Here is a 17,910-nt window from a genome sequence, read left to right as displayed (position 1 = left end):
GGGGAAAGGGAGACCGCAAGCTCTGCCCTTCAAAGTGGCAAACTTATTTCGTGCATTTGTCTGATTAAACTTTGACTTCTTCTAAACCATTAACGATCGTCTTATCATTGGCTCATGATTTATCGATAATAGTGATCATAAATATACAAAAGATATGTTCAAGAACATATGGAAGAATAGATGCATTTTAATACAATGCATAGGTTCTGTACGTTACAAAATATGCGGTTGTTAGAATTTTTATTAGAAATCATTTTTCACGTATCTTTATTAAGCTTCTGTTTCTATATTAAGCGGATCTTTCTGGTTAAACTTTGACATTCTTCCAACCAATTAACAATCACCTCAACACACATGATTTCTCAATAAAAACGATCAAACGATCGTAAATATACAAAAAATATGTACAAAGGCGTATAGAAAATTAAGTGCTTGTTAATGAAATGTGGAAGATCTCTACATTCCGAAATACGTATAATTGTTACAATTTTTATTAGAAATCATTTCCTCATATGTTTTTTTTCTATATTGATCAACAATTTAACTATTCAAAGATAAAAACTAATTCTATCCTCCGCCAATTTACGAAATCCAATTTTTGTTTTTACTGTATTGCTATAAAATGAAAATTCTTGACTGATGCGTAGAAGAAATTTTGCTTTACAAGAAAAGAATGAAAAACACGTTCGACTGGATGCGTTATGTTAGTCGATAATCAGTGTTACATATATATGTTTCGTTATTTCCAAACTTGAAGATTTCATCAACGATTATGGAAAGCTTGGGTAGAACATATGTAGAGAAAAAATACCCATATGAAATAATAATAGAAACTAGAGAATTGTGTTTATGGCAAAGTAAAAGCGACAATTAGCTGTGAAGTCTGTGAGTAAAAAGAAAGTGCTATTTAAAATTTATAATAAGCGATAGTCGGGGATTTTAAGAAACTTATTAATTAACGTGGTTTCATTATAGAATCACAATATTGTATCCAAGCAATTAAGCATAATATTCAATAGGTGCGTGGAATAATGATTCGAAATTAATTAACGCCTAAATTTGTTATAAGATATACTTAATAAGCAACATGGATCATCTTATACTCACAATTACCATACGTATACATAGTATGTTATATTTATTACATGCGTACATCATGTTGAGACGTAAAATATATTAATTACTTTTACTATGCTATCATTACACCTAGACAAATTTATATTACAAAGCCTTATACACGTAACAATATAACATATATTACATGTATAATGTATAATGCTTATACAAATCAGCGTGCTTTACTCAAAATCTGTTGCTGGCGTTCCCATCGATGAGCTGCTCTTCTGTCGCATTGAAAATTCAAATTCAAATTCGAATTACTCTGCGTATTGTTACGACCACCGTCATTTTCCGACGCAACGTCGATCAAATTTTGCGCTTGCGGACAATGCACGTGACGTATCCGATGCATTGAATCTCCCCCGACACTGTCACGTAACGTTTTCATTCTTTCCCGCTGCGTCGATTCATTAACGCGATAAACGTGCACGACGTGAGACGCGGCTTCCACCGTGTGGACATAAATTTCATCGTAATTACGCATTGTACGATTAAAATCGCTTAACATCGCTTTCTCATCTCGCGCCGCAGAGATTTCGCCCAAGATTTCGTCTATAAAACGTGCGCGCCAACCTCGCGATTACGAGTGGCTCGATAACGCAAGGGTTAGCTGCGTTCATGTTCGAAGCGAAGCAAAACTACCGGTTCGGTTGGACGAATACAATCGCACTGGTTAAGAGGCTATTGGCGTTATCTGGTTGTCGATAGAAGATTTCCATTAATTTGCTCTGCGGCTAAGCAGCATCTCGTATCCTTCGGCAACGGTGTTTGAATAATACGGTCGGTTATACGGCCAGAGAATTAGGTACTAAATTGTATTCTCTCAATGAATATTCCGTATTTACCGTGTTCTCAGATCTCCAGGTAACGATCTCGACTAGCTCGTTACGAAGTCACAGATCGATAAGGTTTTATACATACAATGTACAGTTTTATTTTCACGAGTGTGTATGAATATTTATTGATTTTGTTGTAGTATATTTAATTGTATCATATGTATGTATATATATATATATTTGTTTAATGAATATATAGATTTCAGTATATTATATATAAAGTTTTACGTACGATGGTATTTAACATTTTCGCGAATAGTTGTAGAATTGGAGAAGTACGTAGAATTACACGTGAATTTCAAAGCTACATTATATAGGAAGATTGCGAGTGTGTATGAATATTTATTGATTTTGTTGTAGTATATTTAATTGTATCATATATGTGTATAGATATATATATTTGTTTAATGAACGTATACATTTTACTATATATTATATATAAAATTTTCGCACAATGGTATTTAGCACTTTTGTGAATAGTTGTAGAATTGGAGCGGTACGTGGAATCACACGTGAATTTCAAAGCTACATTATATAGGAAGATTTCGAACGTGTATGAATATTTATCGATTTTGTTGTAGTATATTTAATTGTATCATATGTATGTATATATATATTTGTTTAATGAATATATAGGTTTCAGTATATTATACAGGGTGGTTGGTACGAGCGGAAGGGGGTGATTCTACGCGAAAAAAGAAGTCGAAAATATAGAATAAAAATTTATCGTTTGAGGCTTTGTTTTCGAGAAAGTCGTCTTTGAATTTTCGTTCGGTACGCGTGCAGTACGTTATAACGAATCTCACTGTAGATCGTTGTCTCGATGAAAAAATTAAAAAAAAAATAAAAAAAATTTTATTCTATATTTTCGACTTGTTTTTTCGCGTAGAATCACCCCTTTTCCGCTTGTACCACCAGTTACCAACCACCCTGCATATGAAGTTTTATGTACGATGGTATTTAACATTTTCGCGAATGGTTGTAGAATTGGAGAGTAAAAAATACACGTAAATTCACACGTGAATTTCAAAGCTACATTATACAGAAAGGTTTCGAAATTGGTTGATATTTTTCCTCATCGATTAGCATCCGTATATGTAGCTTTTTAGTCGAAACACATTCGACGGCTGTAGTCTTGTTGCGATTTCAAAATATTTCATATAACAATGAAATATTTCATATGTTCGTAAAAGGTTTCTGCAAATGCTGGAACAATCCTTTCTGAGATATTTCTTTTGGATAAATTGCTTTCGTAGACGGCTGTACGTGCAAAGCTTTGCATATTTTAATATGTTTTTTAATATGTGGAATAAGCCCGACGAATCGAGTGAAACGACGGTACGAGAGCTTATCGATCGCTTTGAAAAATATTTGCTCGTTATGTTACACATAGCTGATAATCGAGAAGTCAATAGAACCCTAATTGATTAATTCGGTAAAAATTTATCGGACATAAACAAGTTATGATAATCATTATATATATACGTATAACGATAGCCATGATATATATATATATATATATATCTATATATGATAAAAGTAGTAAATTCGTTACTTGAGCTCTGCGCCGTAACATTTCATTCTGTACTGTTTCTACTTTTATCATCGATGTGAAATCATTCTAACTATTAAAAGAAACGAATAAAAATTCTAGAATATTTCTTGCATTCTAAGAATTACGTCAATTTCGTCGCAATTGGGATCGAATAAGACCGATCACGTTGAGGAAATTTGTTTATCATCGAAATTAAAAAATGATGGAAAATTGTGAAACGTCATAGATTGGTAATGTATAAACAACAGAAAATTTTGAACATGATATCATAAATAAACGCTACAACAAGTAACAATAAAATTAATAAATTTCAGTTAGGACAAAGAATAATAGGAGATTGAAATTGTCTCACTTAAAATCCAACAACTAAATGAATATTTTGTTTATCTCATTATCTTTTATAATTTACAAATTGAGCAGATAATTCGTGAATGATTTTGAACAAATCGAAACATTCGAAATATTTTCCTGCATTTTGTTGTCTTTTCGGTTAGCGTTTCCTAATCCTGATTTACGCGTATATATTCTTCCATCGCTCTCACGTTGTGAATCTTGGCCTGTGAATCGTGACTGTCTATCCTAGCTTGTTTTAATCCAGGAAAAGTAAAGCTGTCAGACAGACTGCACATGCCATTCGCGATACCACGAAAGATTAGCACTTTGCTGATCATTACGAGTTTATTTCGAGTATTTGTACATGCAGTAATTTAACCGTGCTTTTAAAGTAGGACTATCGTATATTGCGTTGGAGACTCTTCAAAAATATCCTGATTATCTCCAATTTTTTAAATAGAACGATTTTTGGCATGATTTTTAATTTCTAGTAAAATAACAAGTCACTTTGATGATTTGAATAAAAATGTAAAGCAACGAGTTTTTCATTACAAATAGACTGTGGAGTTTTATGCAAATTTGTATCTTTATCAACATAATTAAGAAAGTGCCAAAGAAAACACTGCATGTGCCTAATATCAAATTTTGGCGGAGCGAGAAGAAGCTTCTCTGACTTAAAATTATTTTCCAAGTTTGCTTTATTTCGAACGTTATGAGAGCCTAAGCGTACAGTAATCCAAATACGTCACAAAATTTTCTATTTTTTGCATTAATATAGTCAAAATTCTTCAGAAGAAGAATCGTATTTATAGAAAATTCTGTATTTGCCTCTTAATTGTAGAGAAAACTGAATATTCCATTCATCTAAATTTGCAAGCACTGTACCAAGATAACTCGTATAAAAGGAAAAAATATATTTTTCTAAGATGTTCCTTTTATCATTATTACAAAAGTATATTTTATAACGTTCTAAGTAAGAATTGTTATAAAATTGGTAATATTTAACGTCGAACGTGTTTATCGCTTAATGGCATTTACATTATTTTAAAGATAGACGATACTGAACTTTTAGTAATTCTTTGCAAACTGAAATAAAGACCAAAAAGGTGGCTTCAAGATTTTTGAATACAATTATTACCACGGTCAGCACTGAGTGCTGATGTGAACTCGATCGAGAACTTGCGAGGAATTCTAACGAGGGAAGTTTAGAATCAGAAGCCACGTATAAAAAATATCGCTGAATCTAAAAACAAAATAAAATCCACGTTGGCGGATATTCAAAAGGATAGATAAGAGAAAATGTAATCTTTTCTTCTAAACTTCTAAAGAAGAAATTTCCTGTAGAAAATTTCCAAAGAAGAAAAGTTTGTTGCATCTTATTTTGATATTATGAAAAATCTAAAGATGGTTTTGAGTCTATAATTATTCACGGTACTGTATCTATGTTCGAATTTCAATTATGAAAGTTTATTTCGATTATGAAAATAATAGCTAATTACTCGTTAATTTTTCTATAAAATAGTCGGTCAGTAAGGTGATAGGAAGATTGGTCGCAGGTTCTGAGTATCTCTCGCTATGCATCTTGAGGTCTGTGACTGCACGTAGATCAACTAATGTGAGAAATTCCTCAGTAGACGGAGGCGTTTCAATCTTTTGAGTCTACAATTTCCACGTGGCGCAACCAGGTTGATGCAAAGAAGGCACCGTTGTTCACGCTCCTGTAAATCACGATGGTTGAATCGTTGTCTGCGAACTGTGTGAACAATGCGAGCGATTAGAATTTTATAAATTGGGAATTTTTAGAAATGAAACGTCTTGGGAAATTGGGACTGCGGAATGAGAGAACAGTGTAAAGTATTAAAAAGTATAAAAATTCATTCAGATTTTGGACTTCAAGCTCTCATGATGATGAGATGTTTTGATATTGTCAAATGCAAATGCAAAATCGAAACGCGATTATTTATCCTGAAAAGCCAATATCAAATTAATGCATTCAGGCATTTTGTGGTGTATAAGATGCGACATATTGTAGCAGTTGTATAATTATAGCTTTTCAGTAAATTTAATTAATATGCGATGCTTATGATGTGCGTGAATCAATATAAATATTATTTTTTTAAATATTTCTTCGGAAAATAAATAAATTTTACAAACGAAAATACGATACTTCTGTTTGCTGGATATTTGTATTTCTTCATGTTTCGCGTCCTTTTTTATTTTTAGTTAAAATTTAATTAAAATCCTGCAACAAAATTGCGTTGCATGTAAAGAGCGCAGTTAGTAGATTCTATAATTGGAGTATATCGAATCAAATAATAATACGGATCAATGAATGTGTTGACCATTTCAAACTTGAAGCTGGAACACTTGCTTCTAATATGTATATCTAAATTTGTTGCTTATTTTGCGCGGTCATTATAGATCTGAACCGAATTAAAATGATCTCCTTCGTTATTTGAATTGTTTCTTATTTAAGTGAACTAAATTTCACACGATGATTTTGCCTCGGTGTAGATATAAAACGTGGTCATGTGGATTGTATTTAATTATTTCTTAAAAAAAAGCTTTCCCCTTTGGACAATTATATAGACAATGATTTTCAGCTGTAAAAATATTCCTGTATATATTTTACATATATGGAAAGGCTCTATTCTTACATTAAAATATTTAAAGAGAAAATTTCTATATCTTTAGCGCTAATACTAGTGTTAATTTAGCGCTACGCTTTAATTAGTTTAAAATTAGAGAACTATATAGACAAGTATAACACTTTAATTTCTTTCCTTTAGATTTTTGGTAATTTGTAATATTAAAAGTTTTTAATTTTAATAATTGTAATATTCGAAGTTTATCAATAATAATTTTAAAAATAATAATAAGTTTATCAATAAAAATAAAGTCATTCTCGCTTTAATAAAATAAAAAGTTTTAAATTCCTATTTAACAGAAAAAATCACAAGAACAAAAATTTCAGATTTCCATTCTATAAAAATCCTAAATTAAATTTCAGTTTTCGATGAAAAAGCTACGGAACAAATTTTTGAATTTTCGTTTAATAAAAGAATGACAGAAAAATTTCAAATTTTCATCCGACGAGGAAAGAACTATAAATACAAAAATTACGAATATTCGTTCGGTAAAAGAGTTACAGAAAAAATGTAAAATTTTCGTTTAACGATGAAAAAATCATAGATACAAAGATTACGAATTTTCGTGCAATAAAAAAATCACGGAGAAAACCTGAAATTTTTATTCAACGAAGAAAAGATTGTAAATATAAAAATTTCAAATTTTCGTTGCATAAAAAAATCACAGATCAAGTTACAGGTACTGTTTATCGATGCTCGTGTCCTAATTTCCAAGTAGATACATAAGTAGATAGTAAGATACTGCGCGGCGCGTCGCGTCCACAGCGATAGGACCAAGAGGATTTGTAACACCAAGCGTTCAACTCTCGCAGGGAGCTTACTTACAGTGTAGTTTCTTGGCTCGATTAAATATTCTGAGGGGCAACCTTACGTTCTGTTAAATAGATCGCCGGGAGCGTGAGAGCGCGACCGGCTGGTGAGAATACAGAGGAAGATCTGTGGTATTGAAGTATCTGTGCATATTTCTGCATCGAGATGTAAAAACGCTTGAATGAATTCATCGAATGAATGATTCAACGAAGCATCGTGCCAGAAGATTGGTTCAAGCAGCGATAAGATTACGAGAGAAAATGTAGTGTGATGTGAAATGACAGATGAGAAAATGTAGTGTGAATTAGATTTTCTATTTTGTTGCTAATATACTACGTATATAGTATACAATGGGACACGAAATTTTGATGAATATATTGTTATATTGCGTTATGGGAAATTTGTTAAAGTTTCGTTAATACTGCAACGAGACAGGATCGTCGTACTTATGTTGGTAAATGTTAGTTGATAAATGCTTAATTATTATAAAAGCAATCGTGCGAGATGTATATGCCAAATCAAAGCAAACATGTATATAGAAGTTAAGAGACATTTATTGCAAATATAGTTAATAAAAAATGAGTATATATTGTGAACAGTGTTTTTAAAAATGTACATACACAACCAATGCTAAATTTTATTAAATGTGTCACTTACTGATATGATAATTGGCTGTTTGAATTTTTTAATGCTTTGGTGATATTGCGAAAAGTAGAATATGCTTCCAATATTCAGAACAAGTTTCTATAAGTGCACAAATATTTTCGTGAGTCACTGTACGTAAAATTATATTCTATTTCTATACACATTTCAAGAGATAATCTTAATGATTTAATTGACTGAATGTTTTAGAATAAGTTGGTTGCAGTTATAACTTTGATTATCCTGTCTATTAACGATCGCGCACAAATACGAGTACCTAGCTCGATACACGAAAATATCCATAGCTGTTTTATTCTTCACACAGTCTGCTTCGACTTTACATTGCAAATGTAGCTTAAGTAATTCTGCGCGTTACCAACTTTCGAACTAATCCAAGTATAAATTTATTCGTATCTATATTTAGCGAATCCATAGCGAACGTATCGGTCCTTCCTAATTAAGAAATATCCAAACTTGACCTACTATTGTGTGGCCATTAAAGATAGATCTATTTTAAACGTAGGTATTTAATTGTGAAGTAAATTACAGTGAATACATCGCTGATAAAAGCTGCATCTTTTTTCAACCTTTCTCTAAATTAAATTCTCAATCAATATTTTGTTGGACATTTCCTCTTTCTAAAGTTCTCTTCAAAATTTGTACGAACTAATCTACGACAGTTTACAATTAATTTACTTAAATGCAGATAAATTACATAAATATACAATAACACAAATTAATAGTTCAAGTGAATGTTAGACTACTTGTATACGTTATATTTCATCGCGCTATATAATTTAAAATCGATTTAGAAAACCTGCCAGCAGTGTACAATAAACTTAAACGTACTTTTATAAAAGCACAAAAGTGAAGAATAAAACTGTAATTTGCAATTTGATGAAAACTTACGTCGAGTCTATTACGTCGAGACATTTCTACAACTATTTATAAAACCAAATTCTATCTTTTTATGATTAAATGTATTTTTTTATTAATACTCCTCGTACTTTTTACAAAGGTATGTATATTCTTTATATGCTCCCTTTATAGACATTCGCTAATAAATTCTACTTACATCCAATAATAGTAAAGAATGAGGGATGTGAATAGACTTTTCTTACAAATCCACCGCCTCTTCTCAATAACCGCATACTCTACATCACAATGCTGCTGCTATTCATTTGCAAGTTACAATACACTAATTTCTCCACGCAATGGAGAAATTCACGTCAGGTTCGTATCCAACAGCGGCGTATCGTCGGAGAATGCTAAAGAGAGTTCACAAGCACGATTAAATCAACCAAAGACAGAATCAGCAATCTGCTGAAATCGGATCTGATGAAATGAAAAATAACGTTCATATCCGCGCAAGCAGATAGTACATTTACAAGCTACTTTATAGCGTGTAGTGGTATACTTAAATTCTATACCTACAAGGAACGCGCGAGAAAGACAGAAAGAGAAAGAAAGAAAGAGTGGAGATGAAGGTAGATAATTTGGAATGGTTGCTAGTCGAAGAACACTGTGCTGTGTCGTGTTCACCGCGTTCTCGAACCCCTTTTTCTCGAAGCAGCCAGCAGCCCACAGTCGCACAGGTGAAGCTCATATCGACCTGCCGCCAGAAATACCGCGCAGCATCGACCGTCGTCGTTATACCTGGTGTGCTTCCTCTTCCCCCGGGGCCGTGCCACCCCCGAAGCATGAAGCGGCTTGGGGGGCGAGAAGAGGTCAGCGGGGGATGCGGATAGTTGGCACGATGGTGGTTGGGGGCTGACGTACGGTATCAAAGCCGCGGCCAATCCCTGGATCCTGGAAACCGCGGCTGCGCCCTGTCACAGTTTCCTCCCCGGCTGTGGGGATGACAGGGACGGGAAGAGGGTAACGTACAACACGGTGGCGGGGAGAACTTCGAGGGCAGACGTTTCAAAGCTACCCCAACGGAGAGACACGCCGAGACGCCCCTGCCATCGGGAGCCCTTCGGTCTCAGTAAGTATTCTCAATGACTTTCCCTTTATTCTGCATGTAACCGTGCCGCTCGCGTTTGTTTTTCCCCGTTTCCGCTTTCCGAATCTCCTCGAGTGGTCCTGTCATTTTCGGTGGCTCGTGTTGACATCACCGGGCGAGGGCTTACTCTCCGTAGAGGTGCGAAACTCGGGTATCAATCGGTGAACCTTCATCAAACGCTCGTACCTGGCTTCCATTCTATACCGGTCAGTTCTAGACAGCTAGGGTTCTAGGGAGATCAGTAACTTTTCTATTCTTTCGGTGTTGTTTTCCTACTTCAGCAAGTGACGACGCCGATTACCTTGGAAATATTCGTGAAGAGATAAACGGTGCTTGGTTCGTCTGTCAAGACGTGGTGAATATGAAATGAATTGCTAGGACGATAGATTTTCGCAGGCCGAGATACCGCCGCATCGATTGAATACGAAGGAATCGAGAGTTATATAACGTGTCATGATGTATATCGATCATGAATATGACAATACATCACTGCAGGGAACGACCTTTTTTTATTACGATACTTATTTCTTCTATTTTGAAAAGAAGACGTCCTAATGATGACATTCGTTAAATAAAATTCTGGCGACTAAACAGAAATGATTAGGAATTATTTGAAAATTGTCCCAAAAATGGGAAATTGTTTTGCTTAAAAGGCGTCAGTGTAAATAGAATACGTGAAAATAACGATACTACAACGTGGTAAATGTAATATTCTGTCTTTCTCCGATGTGAGGCATAGGAGACTGTTATAGATAGATGTTTCAATTCCAAATTTAGATCGGTCAGGGTTTAACGCGTGTATAAGATAATAGACAGGTTAGGAAAAATTGTGTCGGTTTCGAAGAACGAATGGACAAAAAGAGCTTATTGTCAGCACGCTATAGGCAGAAGGGAACGTGCTAAAGACCGACAACTTTTTGATTACTTCTGTGGAAATTAAGTTATTATTAAACAAAGTTATGCTACACTAATATTTAGATATTGAAAGACACTTGAAAAGAATATTACAACTTCGTATTAAAAATTTATTATGGGATACTTGAGAACTTAGAAACATTAAATAAATACTTTAGATTTTAGGAAATACTTTGAAGATTATGGATTATGGATTGTTACGCTAGCTCTTTCTTGTCTATGAAACCACTAGCATAATAAAATATCAACCCTGTGTTAAGTTATTATACACTAACGTTTAGGTATTGAAAGACACTTAAAGGATAGTAACTTTTTACCAAAATTCGTTATAAAATATTTGAGAATTTAGATACATTGGATAAATACTTCCAATTTGAGGAAATTATTCAAAGATTATGAATTATATATATGGATTATTATTATTAAAAAGGACATTACAGTAGAATTTTATATAGACTTTTCGTGAAGGGGAGGGGATAGTTCATATGTATTTAAGTTCATATAATAGGAATTTACATTTGGGTAAGCGAATTTAACTGGAAAGGGTTCATTTAATCGGGTGGTAACCAAAATTCGGTTGAAATAAATAGAGCTTATATAAATTGTAATTTGTTCGTAATTATTATTCTACTACAATATTTTTTGTTAAAAGATCGTTCAAAGATTTAGAAATTGGAAAATGTTAAATACTTAAAATGTTAAGGAATATTTTTAAAGAACATACCATTACGAAATACTACGCTTGTTGTTTCTTATCAACAGATTTTTTGTTAAATTACTTCAATATTTACATGCTACTAAAAGACAACTAATAAAACTTAACTTTTTATTAAGGAATTATGAAAAGATATTTGAAAATATGAAAATATTAAATACTTTCACTTTTAAGAAATCTTAAGCAAACAACTTGAAGGCCATGGAATATGCATTACTAGGCTAACTGTTTCTTGTCAAATTACTTCAATATTCACATATTATTAAAAGACAATTAATAAAACTTAACTTCTTATTAAGGAATCATGGAAAGAATTTGGAAATATTAAATACTTTTACTTTTGAGAAATCTTAAGCAAAGAACTCGAGGACTATAGGATATAAACTAGTGAATCCGCTGTTTCTTGTCTATCACTATCATAACAGAATATTAGTAGCGTACTAACTTACTTCGATACATAGAAAATTATTTTTTAAAATGTATAAATACTTTTTATTAAACAAGATGTTAAAGTATTTGATAGTATGAAACATTAAAAATTTTAAATTAATATTTTTGAAGATGGAATATTACGTCTGCTGTTTCAGGCTCGGTTGCAAATTCGGCTGAAAAGGTGGAGGGCCCGGGGACGCAAGAAGCTAAGGAGTCGGTGAACGGCTCGAGGGCCGAGACCGGACCGGACGTCGCCTCAAAATTGAGCAGTTTGTTCGCCGGACTTCCTAGTCTGGCGAGTCCTCAACGCCTCGCCAGTTCCCTCAGGCAGAAATTCGCCAATAACTCTGGTAAGTTTACAAATTTTCTCAGTGCACGGCGTTCCCTTCGCCGTCAAGCTGTACGCGACTATGGAGGCTCGTTACGATCGTTGACGAAGTTACGGTTCCCTGCTCGCCAACCAGTCATCGTAATTAATAAACGAGGGTGCGGACACGCATCGAACGACGTTGAGAGGGACGTCGGTTTACGAATGATCGTTTGACGGAAATAATTAATCCGTTCTGGTCTGGCAGAGACGCGGTGTTTAGCGTCTCAAACGAGACACGATGACGCTTGACGATAATTCGGATTAAACACGCGTTTAATATCTGTAACGAGATTACGTTTGTCTTTGGATAACTGTGAAATAATCGGAAAGCTCTGACGTGTGCATTGTAATAATTTATTCTTTCTCGGTATTTCCATAAGAATCCTATCTTTAATTCAAGCTATTCCAACGAAACGGAACCTTCTGTTCTTGGCACTGAATGTTTTATCGATACGCAGAAGAGGCAGATATCGAAGGGGTATTAAATCGAGCTTTGCTTTCGCATCAGAACGTACACAACACGCGTTCAGCTGCTGTCTTTCCTTGCCTAGCAAGGTTCATTAAATAATTACCACGCAGCCCATTTATAGAGTAAAGCCATACCATCCACAACTCGACCTTCACCCTCGTTTCGCTGGCGAGACCCCGTGTTTTTATCTCTCGTAACACGATACGCAATACCAGACATAGGTAGCTAGGTTCAGATCGTGCTGCCTTATCGAGGGGGAGCCTCCACCCGGTGTCATGTTCACTTCTATACCCACCAGAAGCAACCGAGGAATCAACTAGACGACGCGTGGTTGGTAAACGGAGTGAAAACCTTCATCAAACGAAGACAAGCTCGTCCATGCTGTCGACGATCGTAAAAGGTCGGGTTGGGGTGGGATGAATCGGTAAGCGGCGATCAGGCCGGGTCAGGGCTCCCCTTTCTTTCGAATTTATCAAAAAGAAATTATCCATTGGCCCACGGTGCAAAGAAAATCCCGTAACAAATGTTCCGCCTGGTGAATTATATAACCCAGGGAAAATGGGAGATTGCTATTAAAATATCAAACGAAAGATAAAAAGAACGGGAAGAGAAAATAAAAACACATTGATCGTAGGAAGATTTCGGGAGCTAACCGTGCCAACTCGGTGATCTGTTGTAGGTTACCCCCGGCCCGGCCTGATGCGCGCCGCCCAAATCGCGACGATTTCTTCGTCACGATCACTCCCAAGGTCGCATCAAGTGATCGCGATTAGTTGCTCTCGCTAGACCCTGGAAGCCGTTGCTGATCTATTAAAGGCGGATATCTAAAGCAACCACCATGACGACGATACCGATACTCAACATTGAGTTCAGCGAGCTCAAGGAGATCGTGTGGACCAAGTTGCAGGAACCGAAAGCTCAACGGAAGCTAGTTCTGATTATCGTGTCGATAGCTCTGTTACTCGATAACATGCTGTATATGGTGATAGTGCCGATCATACCTGATTATCTCAAGTACATCGGTGCGTTTGGGGACGTGGAGGAAGAGGTGAACGCAACGGGGCCGCCTTCGCATCACGGTCAAGATTCAGCCACAGGAGTGTTGTTTGCATCGAAAGCTATCGTTCAACTAATGGTGAATCCGTTTTCTGGCGCTCTCATAGACAGAATCGGTTACGATATACCCATGATGATAGGACTTTGTATAATGTTCCTGTCGACGGCTGTTTTCGCTTGCGGCCGAAGCTACGGTGTCCTGTTCTTCGCCAGAAGTCTGCAGGGAGTGGGTTCGGCGTTTGCGGATACCAGTGGCTTGGCTATGATAGCAGATCGTTACACGGAAGAGTCAGAACGCTCGAAAGCCCTTGGTATCGCGTTAGCCTTCATTAGTTTCGGGTGTCTGGTAGCTCCACCCTTTGGCGGTGCTCTTTATCAGTTCGCGGGCAAAGAGGTGCCCTTTCTGATACTCGCTTTCATCAGTCTAGCAGACGGAATAATGCTTTTATTGGTAATGAAGCCGCTAAAAGAACAAGTGAAAGACAGCCAAAAGGAACATAAACAAATGATACCGATCTGGCGGCTGCTCATAGATCCTTACATCGCAGTATGCGCGGGCGCTCTGATGATGTCCAACGTCGCGTTGGCCTTTCTGGAACCCACTATTTCGTTATGGATGGAGGATAACATAACTCGCGACAACTGGAAAATGGGGATGATTTGGTTACCCGCGTTCTTCCCTCACGTGTTCGGCGTCGTGATAACGGTCAAGATGGCCAAACAGTATCCTCAACATCAATGGCTGATGGCTGCCTCTGGCCTCGCGTTGGAAGGCCTATGTTGCTTCATAATACCATTCTGCAGATCTTACTGGGTTCTTATGATTCCACTCTGCGGAATTTGTTTCGGTATAGCTCTCATCGACACTGCATTGTTGCCAACTCTGGGTTACTTGGTGGACGTGAGATACGTCTCCGTATATGGTAGCATCTACGCTATAGCTGACATCTCGTATAGCGTGGCGTATGCGGTGGGACCTATCATAGCCGGTGGTGTCGTAGAGGCGATCGGTTTCACAGCTTTAAATATCGGCATAGCCCTTTCCAATCTAATGTACGCACCTGTACTCATGTATCTGAGGCACATCTACGACTTCAAACCGTTCCAGGACGAGGCGGACGTTCTCATGCAAAATCCACCCGACAAAGAGTACCAGACGTACGTGTTGCAAGAGCAGAGGCCGCTCTCCGGCGAAGTAGGCAATCATCTGAATCAAACGCGTATGGAGACGAACGTGGATCAAGGCTACGATCAAAATTACCAAGCTGGACAGACTTACGATCAGAGTGGATACGGGCAGAATATTAATGCCTCCGGATACACTCAAGCTCCCACAGGTTACGAACAGCCACCTATGTATGAGCAACCGGCTAATTACGGCCAACAGCCTATGGGTTACGCCCAACAGAGACCTTACGGACAAGAGCCGCAGGCAGCAGGTCAAGTAGATGTGAATCCATTCAGGAGACCTCCTAACGTTGATCAGAAGCCTTCCGGCGATAGCAATCCATTCAGACAAGGAATGTATTAATATGGTCGACGAGGCTGCGTAGTTTATCGGGTATTCGTGATCGTTCACCATCGAATCTACAGGCTACTTTCGCGTCACGTCACGAATATCGCGAAATAGTCTTCGAGATAGGCTTCCAATTGTCAAGAATGTTAGCTGTCGCACGCGTATTGACGATCCTCTGCGAATTATAGCGATCGCAACGTTCGTTCTCTTTCGGTGATTTCACCAAGTGCATCGACGTCTCGTCATCTTGTGGTTACGAATTATCGAAGGGGGCCGTGTCGACTTCCAGAACGATGATTACTTCGAGATGTTTCGGAGCTATATCTCTAGAAAGTACACCGCGGAGTTCTATGCTCGCGTAATATTCGACGATGGTCTTGGGATCATTCGCAGTGGTAGTGTCGGGAAATTTAAATCGGTCTTACGGATCAGTATTTTTTATTCGAGAGGCGATCGTTTCTTCGACGGAACTAGATGCGAAGGGAACGATGATGAAATTACGAAAAAAGTAGTGTTTATAAATCATGAAGGGATGTGATTGGTACTTGACATATCAGTTGCCATTAACTCGATGACTGTGTCCCAGGTTTTACTATTTTACAATTCGTTTTACCATCTTTTCTCTGCCTTTTGATTTATATATCTTTTTTTTTTTTGAATCTTTATTCTATGTAAAGTTTCAGTAGTTCAGTTAATTCAGTAGTTAAGTTCAGCAAATTCATTTAGCTGCTTATTAAATGAATATTAATAAAAACATTTGTAACAAGAATTAATTTGAAACTTAACGTAGTGTAATTTTCTACACGTGTAGTAATTAATAATATCAGTATGAAATTTAAATAATTTTAAATTTACTTATAATTAACACGAGACATTTGAAACTTGCCGCGTATTTTAAACATAATCTAATAGATATTTTTGAAATTATGAGTTATGTTAATAATACATCGTAAACAACAGTCATCGTGTTGACAGCGAAAAATAAAAATCGAATACCATAAAATCAGGTTTCCTAAACATATCCAATTCTATATGACAAGTAAAAGCAGCTAGAATGTAGTGAAACAAAGTCGGCACTTTCAATTGCAACGTGCAAAAGTCGAAATGTTTAGAATGACAAATTCTTACCGAAAGTGGTCAGCGAAAAATTAAGAGAGAACAAAGAAGAGAGGCATGATCCAAGAAGATGGAGAATCACATTCGTCCACATCTCGTGGGCCGAGTTGAAAAGAAGAACATAATCGCAACGGAGGCTTCCCCTCAACAAGGACCTTTGCTAGCGAATTGCCACGAACATCGGCAAATCCTCAGTTTTTATTCGTTTCGTTTGCATTTCATTGTTGAACCGAAGTATCATATCACTAATTAAGGCGTCAAATTAGTAATTATCGAAGCTTTCATGTAGGTAATTGTATAGATAATGTGTACGGTAAGGAAGAAGTAAGTTTTCTTTAGCCGTGATGTATAATGATATTGGCAAAGTACGTTGCGACTGTTACAACGCGTAATAACATATCATTCTTCTTTGATTTTATTTATTATCATTAAGAATTAAGTATTTCATTAGTGTTGTTTTAATTTTCATTAATTAAAATTCACGAATTAAAACGTCGAACGCAGAACAAACGAATACTAAGGAACATTGAGTTGGACGATATTAGTTGGATCGCGTCGAAGCATCGGAATGTTAAATTCGCTGATTAATCATTAATGGTAAAGATCTGAAATTTTATACAATTTGATATTTATAATTTACGATTTAATGAACATCAAAAAGACTCTAATTAGTTAGCTGAGTTAGCAGTTTTTTAGTACTTTGTCAACAGTATTGATAGGGCAATTATATCTCAAGAGTGAAGTAATATTGGATGCTACATATCTGTATTTTCATGAGCTTAGTTTTGTATGTAGAAACACTTCCGTTCGAATCTCGTTCGTTTGATTCGTCGTGGAAAATCGTGCAATATTTAGATAATACGTAGTCCTACATTTCCATGCATATTATATGTGTGCGTGTGTGTGTGTGTATATATATGTATACATACACGCACACATACACACACACACACACGTATTTAACTATTATCGTGTGCCAGCGGCTCGCACGTAAAGCTTTACGAGTCCTTCGAAATTCTTTTATCGAGACAATTAAGTTCTTTTTTATTCTCATCCGCCATTGGCCAAACGAAGGTTATTGGGCTGTTCGGAAAGTTCGTAGTGTTTTTATTAGCTAATACATATCAGATGATGAAGTACTGGTCCTTGGTTGGACATGAAAGTTCACTTTTTACGAAGTTTTCTATTTCATGAACCAGATACATAATTAAGATTAGTATCTTAAGAAACAAATGACTTATTTTCATGAATTTATTTAACACAAAGAGAATGTTAAAAGATAATATTTGAAATTATAGTTCTTTTTCCACATTTCGAATTATGGAGTCGATCAACTTGGTTTCTGACAGGTTCATATACGAAGAACAAGTGAG

The 17,910-nt window shown here is 36.0% G+C and overlaps 1 protein-coding gene across 1 annotated transcript; it reads left to right on the top strand.

Moving 5' to 3' along the window:
• Window positions 1-12,223: 12,223 nt before the first annotated feature.
• On the top strand, window positions 12,224-15,914 carry LOC117215584 (vesicular acetylcholine transporter). Its single transcript, XM_033461942.1, has 2 exons — window positions 12,224-12,360; window positions 13,529-15,914. The coding sequence occupies exon 2, from the start codon at window positions 13,688-13,690 to the stop codon at window positions 15,434-15,436; it is 1,749 nt and encodes a 582-aa protein (XP_033317833.1). The 5' UTR covers window positions 12,224-12,360; window positions 13,529-13,687; the 3' UTR covers window positions 15,437-15,914.
• The last annotated feature ends 1,996 nt before the right edge of the window (window positions 15,915-17,910 follow it).

This window comes from Bombus bifarius, unplaced genomic scaffold, assembly GCF_011952205.1.
Source record: "Bombus bifarius isolate JDL3187 unplaced genomic scaffold, Bbif_JDL3187 scf7180000009739, whole genome shotgun sequence".
Taxonomy (NCBI): Eukaryota; Metazoa; Arthropoda; class Insecta; order Hymenoptera; family Apidae; genus Bombus; species Bombus bifarius.
This window is presented reverse-complemented; position numbering and strand designations above follow the sequence as displayed.